The 14,847-nt window shown below is 53.5% G+C and overlaps 1 protein-coding gene across 11 annotated transcripts in view; it reads right to left on the bottom strand.

Moving 5' to 3' along the window:
• Window positions 1–14,847, bottom strand: part of SFI1 (SFI1 centrin binding protein) — a 66,499-nt gene that overhangs the window by 29,927 nt on the left and 21,725 nt on the right. For all 11 annotated transcript variants that reach the window (XR_013486508.1, XR_013486507.1, XM_078154434.1 and 8 more), the window contains 5 exons: window positions 14,242–14,403; window positions 13,022–13,092; window positions 9,548–9,640; window positions 8,660–8,757; window positions 4,299–4,365 (listed from right to left, as the gene is read on the bottom strand). Coding sequence is in view for 9 of the 11 variants with exons in the window: in XM_078154434.1 (XP_078010560.1) it covers window positions 4,299–4,365; window positions 8,660–8,757; window positions 9,548–9,640; window positions 13,022–13,092; window positions 14,242–14,403 (491 nt within the window). In the remaining 2 variants the exon portion in view is untranslated. The remainder of the gene's footprint in view (window positions 1–4,298; window positions 4,366–8,659; window positions 8,758–9,547; window positions 9,641–13,021; window positions 13,093–14,241; window positions 14,404–14,847) is intronic.

Below are 14,847 nucleotides of genomic sequence, written 5' to 3'. Positions count from 1 at the left end.
AAGCAAAGGCCTGGGAGATAATTTGGGCAGAGGGAAGGTTATCAAAAGAAGTGCAAACCACCAAGCACCCCACGAAAAAGTGCCCCGAATCACAAACAAGAAGAGAGATGCAGGGCATCCCCTCTCTGCCATGGTATTTACAAAGACATCAGTCAGGAACAGTCAGTGATGGAGGACTGTGGGAAGACAGGCCATCGTACTGGGAAACAGTTTGGAACTGAGAAAAGTTACTACAAAGTTCATACCCACAATGAGGACCAGGTACACAAAAAAAGAAAGGTCCACTACGTCCCAACAAAGAAGGCTCCCTACGGTACCCAGGTGGTTCTCCAGCCCCAGTCTCTCCGCGTCCCACATCATCAACTGCCTACTGGACAGTTTAAACTGAGTGTCCCAGAAACGCCTCACACTCAGCAAGGCCAAAACAGAAGTCGATGCCCTCCCACACTTCCCTATTTCTGTAGAAGGCCCCGCTGTCCTTCTGGCTTTCCAGGATTGTAACGCTGGCATCACCCTCGACTCCTCACCCTTGGTCGCTCTGAGTAGCCAATCGATTGCCAAATCTCGCCCTCTCTAGCTCAGTTTCCTCTTTCTTCCCACTGAGGTGACAGTTATCTGCCTCCCACTAGGTCTTTCCCCAGCCCAGACACAACCCCCTACACAGTCACCACAGTCATTGTCCATCAGTGTGGGTCTGAAGGCACTACATGTCATCACCCCCTACTCTCTAAGTATGCACATCTCTTTGGCTTGTGAAACTCTCCACAACCTGGCTCCAAGTCCTCTCTGGCCTCACTGGACATAATTATACCTACTCCCAAGCTCCGTTTCCCACACACGACACACCATTTCCCACTTCAGTGCCATGCCAGGAATGCCCTCCCTCTTCCTCTGACTCACAGGACCTCTCGGGTGGTACCTCAAGTGCCACCTTCTACAGGAACCTTTCCTGATCCCTGTCCTCCCCCAATGGCTGCTCACACCCTCCTCCAGCTGCCCAGTGTTTCACTACTTTAGACTGATATGGCAAATGCTTCTATGTGTCCTCGTTGTCTCCTGAGTGGACTGGAAGCTCCCTGTGAGCAGGGATGGTGGCGTTTCTTTGTCCTTGTGGCCCCAGGGCCCAGCTCGTGATGGGCACCTCCTAATGCTTAAGGGGGTGCCCACTGAGCAGGGTATGGCTGAACAGGGTGTGGTTCATGAAAGTACTCTTAAGAAAGAGCAAATGGGAAGAACCCAACTTGTATGAACAGATGTTCCCAATGGAGAGAAGCACAGACACGGGAGAATGCTGCAGCTAAACTGAGGCTAAAAGACAGGGCCCATCCCAGCCTAGATGATGGTTAACACCATGCTGAGATTAGCTGATAACCCCTCGGAGTGCCAGCCTGGGACACGAGCAGGCAGCAGAGGGAAAGGGGATGCAGATTTGCCTTTCTCTGTATGCCCAGGGTGCCAGGCACAGAGCAGTGCTTCATCAAGGCTTCTTGGCACCCGCTGGCCTCCTGACAGCCACTAAGTCAAGAAGCGCCGTGCCTCTGGGGACATTTCATCACCCTCTGCCCTTGATTCTGTTTCCTCATCCCTCCAAGATCTTGGAGATGGCACCTCACTCTGGTGTTCTGTGATTCTGCTAAGATAACACAGGAAGCCTAGCCAGGGGTGTCTCAACTTCCTTCAGCTTTGTTCCAGCAGCCAGCACAGGACTGCGCACACAGCAGGCAAACACGTGAAGGGTTTTAATCCGATGGCCCATGGTGGGGGACCATGGGCCTATCAGGGAAGAATTAATTAAAGACAATCTCTTTACCAAACCCCCTTTTAGCACCAATTCCTCCTGGTTCTAACTGGTGCTAAACTGACCATCTTGAATTTCACCACCGCTCCCTGCCAAGTCTACCAGTGAGATAATGAAGAGAAGTAGGAGGCCTCGCTCCTCAGCCCAGGGGAACGGAGAAACAGATGCTTTTGTGATTTTTTAAAAGCTCATGCCCCCAGTGGGAAGAAGTCTTCAGGAAGCCAAACAGAAGGAGGGAAAGGAGGGGAGAGGTGGGGAAGGAGCGACCTTTCAGGCTTCCCACTGTGCTGGGCAGGAAAGAATTCCAGGCCAGGGACAACATTGCAGGCGAGGGCCCCGGGGCCAAATAGATGCATCAGTGTGACCTCCGAGAGTCCTGACCCAGGCCTGCCTCTGGCAGTCCAATAAGCTTTGTGGATGTGGGGGCCAGACAGTACCCAAGAGAGTCACCGAAGGGTCAGCAAGAGAGCAAAAAAATAAGCCACATTCCTTCCAAGAGGCCGCTAAGAAAAGGGAGGGACCCTGGTGTCTCGGCAGAGGTCAGGATCCAGAGCGGAACACAGCCCACAACCTAAAAGATTTTCAACAGATTAACTGGTTTTACTGACATTTTTATATCTCCTTTTTCTTTTAAAATTCTTTGTCATAAGGGCTGGCTCTTTTGGAAGGACAAAAAGAAAGGGAAATTTAGGAGATGTAAGAGCGCAAGAGAAAAATTTAAATCTATTTTAAAAAAGGAGCAGGAGCGGGCTGCCTTTTGAGAAAGATCCTGTCCCCCCACAGAATGCCCACGAGCCTCATCACAGCATGGAGGGGCCCTGGCAGGACTGGCCCAGCTGCAGAGACTACCCACTGGGTCTTAAGGGCTAGCTAAAGGCAGAGAAACCCGGGGCACGTCAGCACAGGGACATTCTCCAGAATCCAAGGGGGCGCAACCTGTGTTAGTGGAAGGCATACCCCCTGCCGAAGCACAGAGTGGAGCAAGAGGGCCTGGCCCCTGAGAGACCACACATGCCCTGCTGGCAGGGGCTGCATACTGGCACCAAATCACGCAACTTGTTTGAATGAATGAGTCGGTGAATCCTTAGCTGTGAGAGCCACCTCCTCCTCTGGCCTCCACACACAGCTGGCTCGGTGACTCGGGTCTTAACCCAGGGGTGATGCAACCTGCTCAGGGAGCTCACTACCTCCTCACGCAGCTCTGTGGGAAATGTCCTTCTGGTATTGACTTAAAGTCGATCTCCCTGAGACTTCACCCAACAGGTTCTGTTTCTGCCCGCCAAGAGTGCCCAGAACCCACCTAAGCCTTCTGCCACCCAAGGGCAGCCACAGTCCTCCTGGGCCCATCCCCAAGGCCTGGCTACCCAGCTCTGGACACTCCGCCCCCAGCCTCAGGACAAAACACAACGGTGCAGCCGTGGGCTGAACAGGGCAGGGAGGACGACAGGACCATCTCCCCTCCCTGGTTCTCTCTCTGGCGAGGCAACCTCGGCTGGCTCTTTGGCTGGCTTACTGTACAGTCTCCCAGGCCCTGGGGGAGAAGCCGCAGGGACCCCAGGGGCCATAGAGTCCCACTCTCCTCATTTTACAGATATGGAAACTAAAAGAGGTGAGTGACCTGCTAATCTGTGCCTGAGGCAGGACTTGAACTCAGGTACAGAGAGCCATCCCCACCCCCCACTAACTTTCAGCTTGCCTTGCCTCTCCTCTCTCTCTGTGTCTTCTACGGGCCCTGCTGGACCTGTTGTCTCACCCTGGAATACAAGCTTCCTGAGGGCAAGCACCAGGTTTTTGCTTTTTCTCAGTACCCCCAAAGCCTGGCATACCCAGTGGGAAGTGAATGCTGGCTGATTAGCTGGTCTTGCAGGAGGCCGCCAGGAGCAGGCCCAAGCAGCGACCGGTGCGCGCATCCTGGGATGGGGGAGTTTGCTGCTGAGATGATTTGCATTTTGAACCCAAAGTGACAGACTTCGCAGCTGGTGCTCTGGGTTAGCGCCTGCCGGTGGCAGCGTCAGGAAGGGGGGTGACGCTGCCGCGCTGTGCCCCTTTCCTAAGGCTGCGTTGGCTGCCCTGCCCCCCTGCCGCCTGCCTCCACACCATCTCTACCTTCAAGGCTCCTCCGGGCTGGGCAGCCCCCCTTCTGGCTGAGTGGAAGTGCCGGCTGTGAAACGATGACGCCTTTTAGATGCCAGAGATCAAGAATGAGGGGCTCAACTCCCCCGACCTTCTCCGGGTGGAAGAGGACAAGCAGTGCTGGGCAGCCACCCTGGCAGCAAGCTTGACTACTGAGAACCAGCAGAGCTGATCCCGGAAAAACCTGGGAAGCAAGTGCTGGGCTCTCCAGGAGTCTCCACTCCCCCTCCTTCTCTGACGCGGTGGCCAGAGATCCCTTCCTCCCCGCGGAGCCCCCTCTGTGAAGCAACGGGCACACAGCCCCCGCCCCGGCAAATTCAAGCAAAGGCCTCAGCGGCCCACTTTCGTACTTCCAAGAGCTCCCTACCTGTTTGCGTCTGCTCTCCTGGGCCTTCTGTGACCACAGCCGGAGGCACTTATGTAATAGGGCTTCCCTGGAAAACAAGAAGGAAACCCTTGAGACCATCTGGGAGACTCTGGGATCACCGGCTCACCTCGGCTCCACTGCCTGCTAACAGTAAGCCCAGCAAATGTCATCCTCGTGCTCCAGGAGGGAAACTGAGGCACAGAGAGTTGTGCTAACTTGTGAGTGAGGGTCCGAGGAGGGACCTGAACCCAGGCCTCCCGCCCCTCCCTCGCCACCCCACACTCGATCTCCCTTAAGACAAAATCCAGCCAAGAGGGCTCGGACACAGTTAGTCTGACAGAACATCCTCATTGTGGAGGCAAGGAAAAGGGGAGCTCGAGAATGGGGACTTCTGGACAGTCGGGGGCCACACAGATGGGGCCCCCGTTCTCCAGGGGCCTGGCACCCGCTGCATGGCCTGGGGCAGACCCAGAGTCGTTCCCCCCCCCCACCGCATCTCAGTCTGCTCAGGATCTGCCACCGAGCTTCCAGATCTCAAAGCTCCCCCCCAGCTCAGAATCTTCAGGCTCCATCCAGGATGAGGCCCACACCTGCATCCTGCCAAGCTTCAAAAAAAAAAAGAGAACATGCGACCTGAGGAGCTGAGAGTGCTCTCAAGAGAGGCTGAAACGGAGGAGGTGGACGTGGCAACGGCCCCTGCGCTGTGGGGCAGGAGGGCCCCACGGCGTGTGCAGGAAAGGAGGCAGCGGGGCTGCGGTTCGTTCTGGAGAGCAGTTTGGGAGCAGGCCCAGAGGGCCATCAGCCTGTGAACACCCTTTGACCCAGCAACACCACTCCTGGGCTGTAACTCCAAAGAGACCAAAGAGAAGGGAGAAGGACCCAAGTGGACAAAACGATTCACAGCAGCTCTTTTTATGGTGGCAAAGAACTGGAAATCGGGGGGATGCCCATCCACTGGGGAATGGCTGAACAAGCTGTGGTATCTGCTCGTGATGGAGTACTTCTGCGTTATAAGAAATGACAAGGGAGTAGTTTGAGAAAAACCTGGAAGTCTTATAAGGGCTGTTGCTGAGCGAAGTGAGCAGAACCAGGAGATCTTTGTAAACAGTTAACAGCAACACCACACAATGATCGACTGTGAATGACTTACTATTCTTAGCAACACCACGACCCAAGACAATTCGGAAGACCTAGGATGAGGAATGCTCTCCACCTCCAGAGAAAGAACAGGAGGCTGAAGACAGATCAAAGCACGTTATTTTTTGCTGGGTTTTTTTTCCCTTTATTTTTTTTTAACTTGGTTCTTTTTTCAGTCTGTGTTTTCTTTCACAACATGACTAATATGGAAATATATTTTGCATGACTGCATATGTATAACCTATATGCTTGCCTCTCAGGGAGGGTGAAGGGGGAGGGAGAGAATTTGGAACTCAAAGATTTTAAAAACAAACGTTGAAAATTGTGTTTACATGTAACTAGAAAAAAATAAACTATAAACACCAAAAATACATTTGGGGTTTGTTTGGGATTTATTTTTTACCTTTTCTATAACTTCATTCCTGATTACATGTGGACTTAACGTGGTGTGATTTTTACACTTTTCTAAGGCTTTTTTACATACAGAAATCCACAAATTAGAAAAAAAAATTCCCTGGTCTAGCCATGCAAGAGATAAGGCAGGGAGAGAGGCAGGTGGTCTGGGCATGCAGCAATTAACCTTTAAGTTGAGAATCGACTAGATTTTTTTTTATTAATTTATTTTGAGTTATCAACAATCACTTCCATAAGCTTTTGAGTTTAAAATTTTTCTCCCCCTCCCTCCCCCAAGACAGTATGCAATCTGATATAGGCTATATATGTACATTCCTATTAAACATATTTTCACATTAGTGATGTAAGAATTAGAACCAATAGGAGGAACCACCAGAAAGAGGAAACAAAATAAAACAGAAGGAAAAAAATAGCAAATAGTATGCTTTGATCTGCATTCAAACTCCACATTTTTTCTCTGGATGTGGATAATATTTTCTATCATGAGACCTTTGGAGATACTTAGATCCTTGCGTTGCTGAGAAGGGCTAAGTCTGTCAATGTTATTCATTGCACAATGTGGCTGGTACTGTGTACAACGTTCTCCTGGTTCTGCTCACTTCACTCAGCATCAGTCCACACACGTCTTTCCAGGATTTTCTGAAGTCTGCCTGCTCATCATTTCTTATAGCGCAACAGTATTCCATTACATTCGTATACCACAACTTGTTCAGCCACTCCCCAGTGGATGGGCATCCCCTCCACTTCCAATTCTTTGCCATCACAAAAAGAGCTGCTATAAATATCTGGACATGTGGGTCCTTTTCCCTTTTTTTTTTTTTGCAATTCTTTTTGTTTGTTTCTGCTTTTTGGTGAGGCAATCAGGGTTAAATGACTTGCCCAGGGTCACACAGCTAGTAAGTGTCAAGTGTCTGCAGTCACATTTGAACTCAGGTCCTCCTGATTCCAAGGCCAGAGCTCTATCCACTGCGCCACCTAGCTGTCCCTCCTTTTTCCACTTTTATGATCTCTGGGACACATACCTGAAACTGCTATTGCTGGGTCAAAGGGTATGCAGTTTTGTAGCCCTTTGGGCATAGTTCCAAATTGCTCTCCAGAATGGCTGGATCATTTCACAACTCCACCAACAATGCATTAGTGTTCCAGTTTTCCCGCATCCTCTCTAACATTTATCATTTTCCTGTTTTGTCATGTCAGCCAATCTGATGGGTGTGATGTTGTTTTGATTTGCATTTCTCTAATCAATAACGATTTAGAGCATTTTTTCATATGACTATAGATGGCTTTAATTTCTTCATCTGAGAACGGCCTGTTCATATCCTTTGACCATTTATCAATTGGGGAATGACTTGTATGCTTATAAATTTAACTTAATTCTCTATATATTCTAGAAATGAGGCCCTTAGCAGAGAGACTGGTAAAATTTCTTTCCCAGTTTTCCACTTCCCTCCTAATCTTGATTGCATTGGCATTATTTATGCAAAACCTTCTCAATTTAATGTAATCAAAATGATCCATTCTGCATTTTGTAATGTTCTCTATCTCCTGTTTGGTCGTGAATTCTTCTGGGGAATCGACCAGATCACACACAAACTGTCAGAGCTAGAAGGGACCTGGGGACTACCTGGCAGAAACTGTGCAATCTACAGATGAGGAAACTGAGGCTCAGAGAGGGGAGGAGCCTGCCACCCAAGAGGCCAGGGAGCACTGCAGATGTTGCAAACAACAGCTTCTCGGCTTACTGGAAGAAACAGCCGCTGTGCGTCAGGCTGACGCAGCTGGACAGACGTACCTGCGGAGGACACCCGATTCCCTTTGCTCCGCCTGACGTTCACCAGCAGCCTTTCAATCTGCAAGCTGGTCACCCCAGTGGCCCCACCGTGCAGCCACACAAGGAGGGGTCTTGGGCAGCCCCCGCCCCAGCTGTCAGGCCAGCCGGACCCCATCTGCCTCCTTACCATTACCTCCCCCCAAGAAATGAATAAATTAGCATGCTGGCTTACAAAGCAATCTCTCATGGGTTAATTAGTGTCAATGACACCCTGGCGGCATTTGTGAACATGCATGTGTGCACACACGCATGCACTCCCACACACAGACACAGAGGATTAGGGCTGGAAGGGCCTTAGAGGCCACGGAGCCTGACCCCTTGTTTTATAGATGAAGAAACTAAGGCAAAGATGACTAAGGGAGTCCCCAAGGGTCACAAAGCTAGGCGGTATATACCTAAGGTAGGATTCAGACTTAGGTCTTCCTGACCTCAAGTCTGGTGCTCTACCCACCACACCATACTGCCTCTAGGCCAACACCCACCCAGCCTTGGGTGCAGCCAGCATACGCGCAGTGCTTCTAGGGGGCCTGCCTCCTCCAGTCAGCCCTCTGAAGATGGGAGCCAGCAAGGCCAGGGAAGGCCTCGGGGTGCCTTCAGAGGAGCCCAGGCCCCAAGCCTGTGTCTTTACCCACACTCCCTCTCCACTATGCCTTCCTCTCTCGACTGAGCACAGGGGGACCACCCAGTGCTAGCCTGCCTTTCTCCACCTTCCTTCCCAGTGGAGGGAGTGACACGTGGAATTCTTCCACTGAAGGGACACACGCCCACCCCAAAAAGAAGGCTCTGCTGAGGAAATCCCACCAGGAAGAAACAAAAACAACACTCCCACTGCATCCACCACTGAGGTTTCAGCCCTTTCGTGGCAAGCAGAGCCGAGGCAACGGCATCACCCACAATGACGTGGATGAGGAAGCCCCACGAGGCTGGATCATCCCATGACCAGAAAGAGGAGAGGCGGCAGCATGCGGGACGGCGGTACCTGAAGTGGACGTGGGCACAGAGGAGCTGGGGCAGCCACCTCTCATTCTCTCTCCATTCAGCTCGAGCACACCAGCGGCGCCAGAACCTCTGCAAAAGCTGGAGAAGAGACAGGGCCACGTGTGAAGGGATGAGGAGGACCCCCTGTGGGTACCCACAGCGACAGCAGCTCTTTGAGACTCACCCAGGAGAGGCACTTCCCCCTCAGAGCCCGCAGGGGTGCCCACCCCATCTTACAGGTGAGCACACTGAGGCACCAACGGCCAAAATGTGCTGGCGCTGGGACTGGGGGCCCGAGTCCAGCAGCCCTCCTGCCAAAGGGACAGCAGAGAGAGGGAGCCTGCCCACAGGAAACACTCCCAGCCCGGGCTGCACTGAGAGGTCAAAGACATTCTCTCTGTCTTTGAAATCTGACTGTGGGCAGCCTCCCCCTCCCACGCACGGCAGCTTCCTTCTGCCACATTCTACCCACCGCTTCTCACAAAACCCCACTGCTGGAGGCTGTGAGGTATGGCCAGGGGACTGGCCCCAGGTCACAGCTGGGTCTAGAGCCGAGGCCTCCAGGCTTAAGGTCTATACTCTTTCTTCCAGGCTTAATGGAATGCCTCTTGATAAGTAGGAACTATCTGAAGTAAGTTATGACCCCAGCAGGCCAATAACCAGCAGCTGCTGGTTGCTGAGTGAAGGCTCAATGAGAACACGGCTGGTAACCACCTCAGAGACAGGGAATTCCCCCATTTTCTGGGTCCTCACTTATGATCCCACAAAGCTAAAAAAAGGCATCAAGTACTGATTTCTGTTGCAAATCCGTTCCCAGAGCCTAACCACCTGAAGAACTGTCCCAGGACAAAGGGAGACACGGGTGGAAGGCACAGAAGGGGGGCCTCACCATGGCCTGGTACTGCCCGTGAGCCAGATTCTTCCTTAAGCGGTGCCGACGGGAATTCTTCACGTTGTCCTTCAGGGCCCTGAAACAGCTGAGCTGGGGAAAGAGGAAGAGAGAGCCAGGCTCAGGGCAAAGCCTTGGGACCACGCAGAATCATCTGCCCAAGGAGGCCCCTGGATGGATGCCAGCGGCCTCCACTGCCCACGACTGCCCCCACATCCTTCGCTGCTTCTGCCACAGCTCAGGAGCCAGGTCGGCGCCTTGAGAGGGGCTGCTCACACCAGCGACACAAACCCTGTGTGCACAGCCCGGAGCGCAGAGAAGACGCAGCTCCTGCCCTCGTGAGGGCCCCAGCCTAATGGGGGATACAACGTATAACTAGAATAAAAAGGCAATCCCAAGGTTCCAGATGAGTCCCCTTTTGGTGAGTGGCAGCTGTGGATTCAGGGTCAGAATCCTAGCTCTGCTCAACACCCTGTGTAACCCACAGAAAGTCATTGCCCTTTACTGGGGCTCAGTTTCCTCAGCTGTAAAATGAGGGGACTGGCCTGAAGGACCCCTAACACACCCTCCAGTCCTAAACCTTACGCTGTACATACAAGAAAGGGACAAAGGGCTCTCCAAGGTGTGAGGAGGAAAAGGTCGTTTCTGGGGGAAGAGAGGGAGTCACGGCCACTGAGCTGGGCCTGGAGGAGGTGGGGGTCAGAGGGTAAGAGGCCAGGATGGCGAGGAGTATGCGTCAGGTTCTGGGAGCAGCACAGAGGAACTGAGGCCAGAGAGGATGGGACAAGTACTGTGGCCTGAAAAGGAGGCCAGACCAGGCTGGAGGAGGCCTCAGAAAAGGGCAGGCCAAGGGGAACAGGACGCCCCGAAGGCATTCACCCGGCCATAGTGGGAAGGGTGAATTCAAGGGAAAAGGAAAGAGAGGGGTCCAAGAAGAGCCCCTATCAGGAGGGTGGCCAACCTCGAGAAGGGATGGGCCACTCTGCTCGTTCAATGAGGCTGTTAGCCCCCGGCTCTACATGGCAAGGAAGCCCGTGGTCGGAAATAAGAAGACTCCACGTTCTGAAATCAGAAAAAGAAACCTCTGCCTGTTCCTGAGCCGACACTCGGCAGAAACACAACTTTCCCGCTTCGCAGCTCTGCCTGGTCCCGGCACCACAGCCAGCTGAAGGGCCAGAAGAAAATGAGGCCCAAGAGCAAACTGTGGGTTGGAAGCCACGGAAGAAACAGAAATGTGGCTGAGCCACCAGAGAGGAGGCCAGGCTGGAGAGAGACCCTGAAGGTGGCGCTAAGAAAAGAAGAGGAGCTTCCTGTTCAGGACCACAAGAAAATGGCCATCAGCAGCCTGCCTGCTAAGTGGTGGCACATTAACATAACAGATCCCCTACTGCAGCGAAGTCTGATGAGGACCAGCGGCAGAGAAATCAGACAGACCTTTAGAAAACCACAGGGGGCAGGAGGGCTCAGACTTCTCATTCCACCCATCAGCGACCGCCCAGAGTCACACAGCCGGCAGAAGCCAGAAGCAGGCCTTCATAACAACAGCTGGCACATACACGGCGCTTTAGTGCACCAAAGGGCTCGCCAAGAGTTACTGTGGTAAATTAAGGGTCGAGGCCTCCCAGCTTGGCCCAGCCCTCCCAGCCCTCCCCAATGCCTGCCCTACATTCCAGCTTTCCCCAGCACATCTGACCCTCCTCCAAACTTGTGAGGTAAGGGTTACTACTCTCCTCATTTTACAGATAAAGAAACTAAGGCAGACAGCGCACCACGAGGGAGGGTATGGAGAGACAAGAGGAAATGGAGTGAGGGGGAGATGCCAGGGGCTCAGCTGGGGAAGTTAAATTTGGGAACAGCTGCTGTAGAGAGAAGCATGGAGTGGGTCAGACGCGCTTGCGAGGGGCCAGGAACCAGATGAAGGTGTAACTGGAAAATATTTAACAAAACAAATAACAATACAATTGCACCTGGCCCATATTAGTAGTGCAAGGGTTGCTGTACAAGGGCGAGCGCCCCGCGGAGATCAGATCCAAGCAGCAGTGTCAGGAGGGACGAGGCAGAGCGTCAGCAGCAGTGGGGCAAGGGAAGCAAAGGTTCAAGAACACAGCTGGCGCAGGGCTGAGCTGGTTCACTAGACAAAGACCTGGGGGCTCGATGAAGATGAAGAACAGCCCAAGGAGGGGCAGCTTAGGTGGTGCAGTGGATAGAGTCCGGAGGACCCGAGTTCAAATCCGGCCTCAGACACATAACTCACTAGCTGTGTGACCCTGGGCAAGTCACTTAACCCCACTGCCTCATCTGGAAAAAAAAAAAAAGAATAGCCCAAGGAGGGGCAAGGTAGAGGAAGAGAGAATGACAGAAGACGGGCAAGTTTCTTGATCACATCAGTGGAGTCTTTGTCGGGCGCTGGCAAGAGATGGTGCCTGCAGGTAGCTGAGAGCAGCACAAGAAGCAGAACTGATGAATGGGAATTCAGGGTATCTGAGGGAGCATGGAGTCAGGTAGAGACTGTGACTCGACTAGCCCACTGAGAAAGGGGGCAGAACGTCCTGGGGGCAGGCAGAGCAGAACGTGATGTAAAAATAAGAGATGCCAATTAAAAAGTTTCCAAAAAGTAACAATGACTGTGGAGGAAGCAGGAGCCAGAGTCATTCCCACAATGCCATGAGTGGCGGGGAGCCAGATGGAAGCATGCTCACCAATGAAAACAGACAGTTACCGATTACAATAACCACACTCGGCCCCAAAGAAGACACGCCGCAATGGCCCTCCTCTCCCGTCTCGAGGGAGGCGAGGGGCTGCAGACACAGAATGCTGCATACGTGGTGGGCTGGGCAGGTGGCGAGGGCAGTCTGGCCTTTCTTTCTCTAGTTTTTCCTATAAAGGGCAGTGTTCTGGGAGGGGGAGAGGAGAAGGATGTACTGGAAGACATAGGGTATGCAAAGACAAAAGAGAGAAACTACCCATTTTTAATTGACTTAATTACTTATTATGACTAACACTGCGCTACCTCATAGGAAGCTTTCCATTTGTACTACCAGCCTGTTTTCCATCACGTTCCTTTCCAAACAGACACCTGCCCCTTTCCCTCCCCACTGAGTCATTCTTTGTAACAAAGAATTAGAAACAGCTTAGCTAAACAGAGTCCACAAGGCTGAGGGTGCTCCTGTCCTGGGCCCTCACCTTTGCACAGCAGGGCGGGGCTGGCAGCTGCCCTGCCCTGGGCCTCCCTGGGTCAGTAAAAGAACAAAGTGTTCAGTGGCATGAAGGATCTCATTTTCTTTCGAAATTGAGGAATGAGCTGCAGGTAGAAGGGGCCCCTGGTGAGGCTCCAGGGCAGACTCACCATCACTGACAAGGGGGTGGGGGTGGGGGGGGTGGAAACGCCTCCTCTGGCCTTGGCAGAGACCTCGTGCTCCCACCAGGACCCCCCCCTCCCCCCGCCCCCGAGGGGTGGGCAGGGAGAGCTCTTACCACCAGCCGCTGCCGATGGTGCTTCTCGGCCATGTCCTGGAAGGCAGCGTCCTCAGCAGAAATCAGCATGTCTGTCATGAAGTTAAAGACACTTTTCTTAAGTGGACCCCCTGCCCATCGGGGCTCGTGTCTGCAAATGGGGGGCAAGCAGACACCTGGGATAAGATGCTGCCTGGGCCACCCACTGGACACCTGAGTCCTTACACTGAACCCTGGAGTTCTCTGAGCCCCACAAAGACAGCAGCACCTGGAACACCCTGTGCACAGCACTGCTGTCCAACGTAATCGCCGGCATTTATCACCCAGTGAGCGCTTTGTCTGGGCCCGAGCCAGGCCCTGTGTTCCAACACCTCCTGACTGCAGGACCCTGACCGTCCCCCGGTGGGCTCCCAGCTATGGCGTACCACCTCCTCTGAAGGGCCACCCAACGGGCAACGTGAACATACAGGAGGACCAGGCTACCACAGGAGGGGTGTGGACCAGAGAGATAAGTGGCGGACACTCCCTGCGATGCGCTGGCGTCCACGGGAGCCCCGGCAGGGGTTCATGGGATCACAGGCTAAGAGCTAGTAGGGGCCTTGAGGCCACCGAGCCACCCCCCACCTCTTGCAGGAGACTTGCCCAGGGTCACCCAGCCAGTGAGGATTTATGAGAAAGCCTGAACACAAGCCAGTTCCTATGGGTCTGTGCCTTCGGAGGGCACCCTTGACCCCTGAGATCCCAGGGCACATGCGGGAGTCGGAGGCTAGCTGTCTCAGGTGTGTCTCCTCCTCAGAGGCAAGGACAACACGTTAGATTGCTCTCCCAGACAGCGCGTGACCCACAACAGACTCTCGGCAGGAGGCAGGAATCAAACATCGGAAAGAGCTGGTTTAGAGTCAAAAAACCCTAGGCTTGAGTACCATGCCCCCCACTTCCTGGGGAGCCCTGAGAGAGCACTTTCATCTCCCTGAGCCTCAACCTTCTCATCTGTAAAATGGAGACAGTAATGGCTTCAAGGCTTCCAACCCAAGCAGCAAGTGGAAGCATCATTGTTCCATTTTGTGAATGAGGAAATGAAGGCTCAGAAGTCACGTCTTTGTCCGCAGGTCCCCAGCCCGGAGGAACCCCTGTCCCTTGGGTGCCTGTCCCACAGAGCCGGGCACAGCTGGGCTGCCGCCAGCACTGACTTCCAGATGCCCTGGTTCCATCCTCCCTTGCCAGCTGACCAGGAAGGATACAGCGTTTCCAGCGCTCAAAGGCCTGCCGCAGGGTGATCCGGGCCGCCAGCGCCTCAATCCGGGCCTGGTGTGCATGAAGGAGCTTCCTCTGCTGCCAGGCCACCCGCCAGACCAAGAAGCTGGTGCGGACCATGACGGCACAGTGGAATTGTCCAGCCAGCTCTGGAGAGAAACACACAGGAGGGTTCTGTCCGCCAGGCAGGCTTTCAGGAAAGCCCACCAGGGACAAGGAGGAAGAACCAGGAGCCCCCGCCCCCTTCAAGCTTTAATCATGGGGTCACAGTGGCTTCAACCAGGGAAAATGTCAGTGGCTTATAAGCATTAGACTGGCAGGAGGACCACCCTCCAGCTGGGCAAACAAGCCTGGGCGAGCTTCTGACTATGGACAGACAAGCGCCCAGGTTCTGCTGTCTCACAGGGGTCTGTTTTTCCGCCCTATGGACAGGATGCTGACATTAGGGCCATGGCAGTGAAACAGTGACCCGCAGAGTCAGGCTGGACAAACCCTTCTGGGGCCTGTAGCTAGGTTCCCTGCCGTGACTGTCCTAAAATAAGCCAACTGGGGTGGGCAAACAGGGGCTCCCCAGGCCCTTTCCCATCCAAGGA

The sequence above is a fragment of the Phascolarctos cinereus genome, unplaced genomic scaffold, assembly GCF_003287225.1.
Source record: "Phascolarctos cinereus isolate Bilbo 61053 unplaced genomic scaffold, phaCin_HiC Scaffold_4;HRSCAF=312, whole genome shotgun sequence".
Lineage (NCBI taxonomy): Eukaryota > Metazoa > Chordata > Mammalia > Diprotodontia > Phascolarctidae > Phascolarctos > Phascolarctos cinereus.
This window is presented reverse-complemented; position numbering and strand designations above follow the sequence as displayed.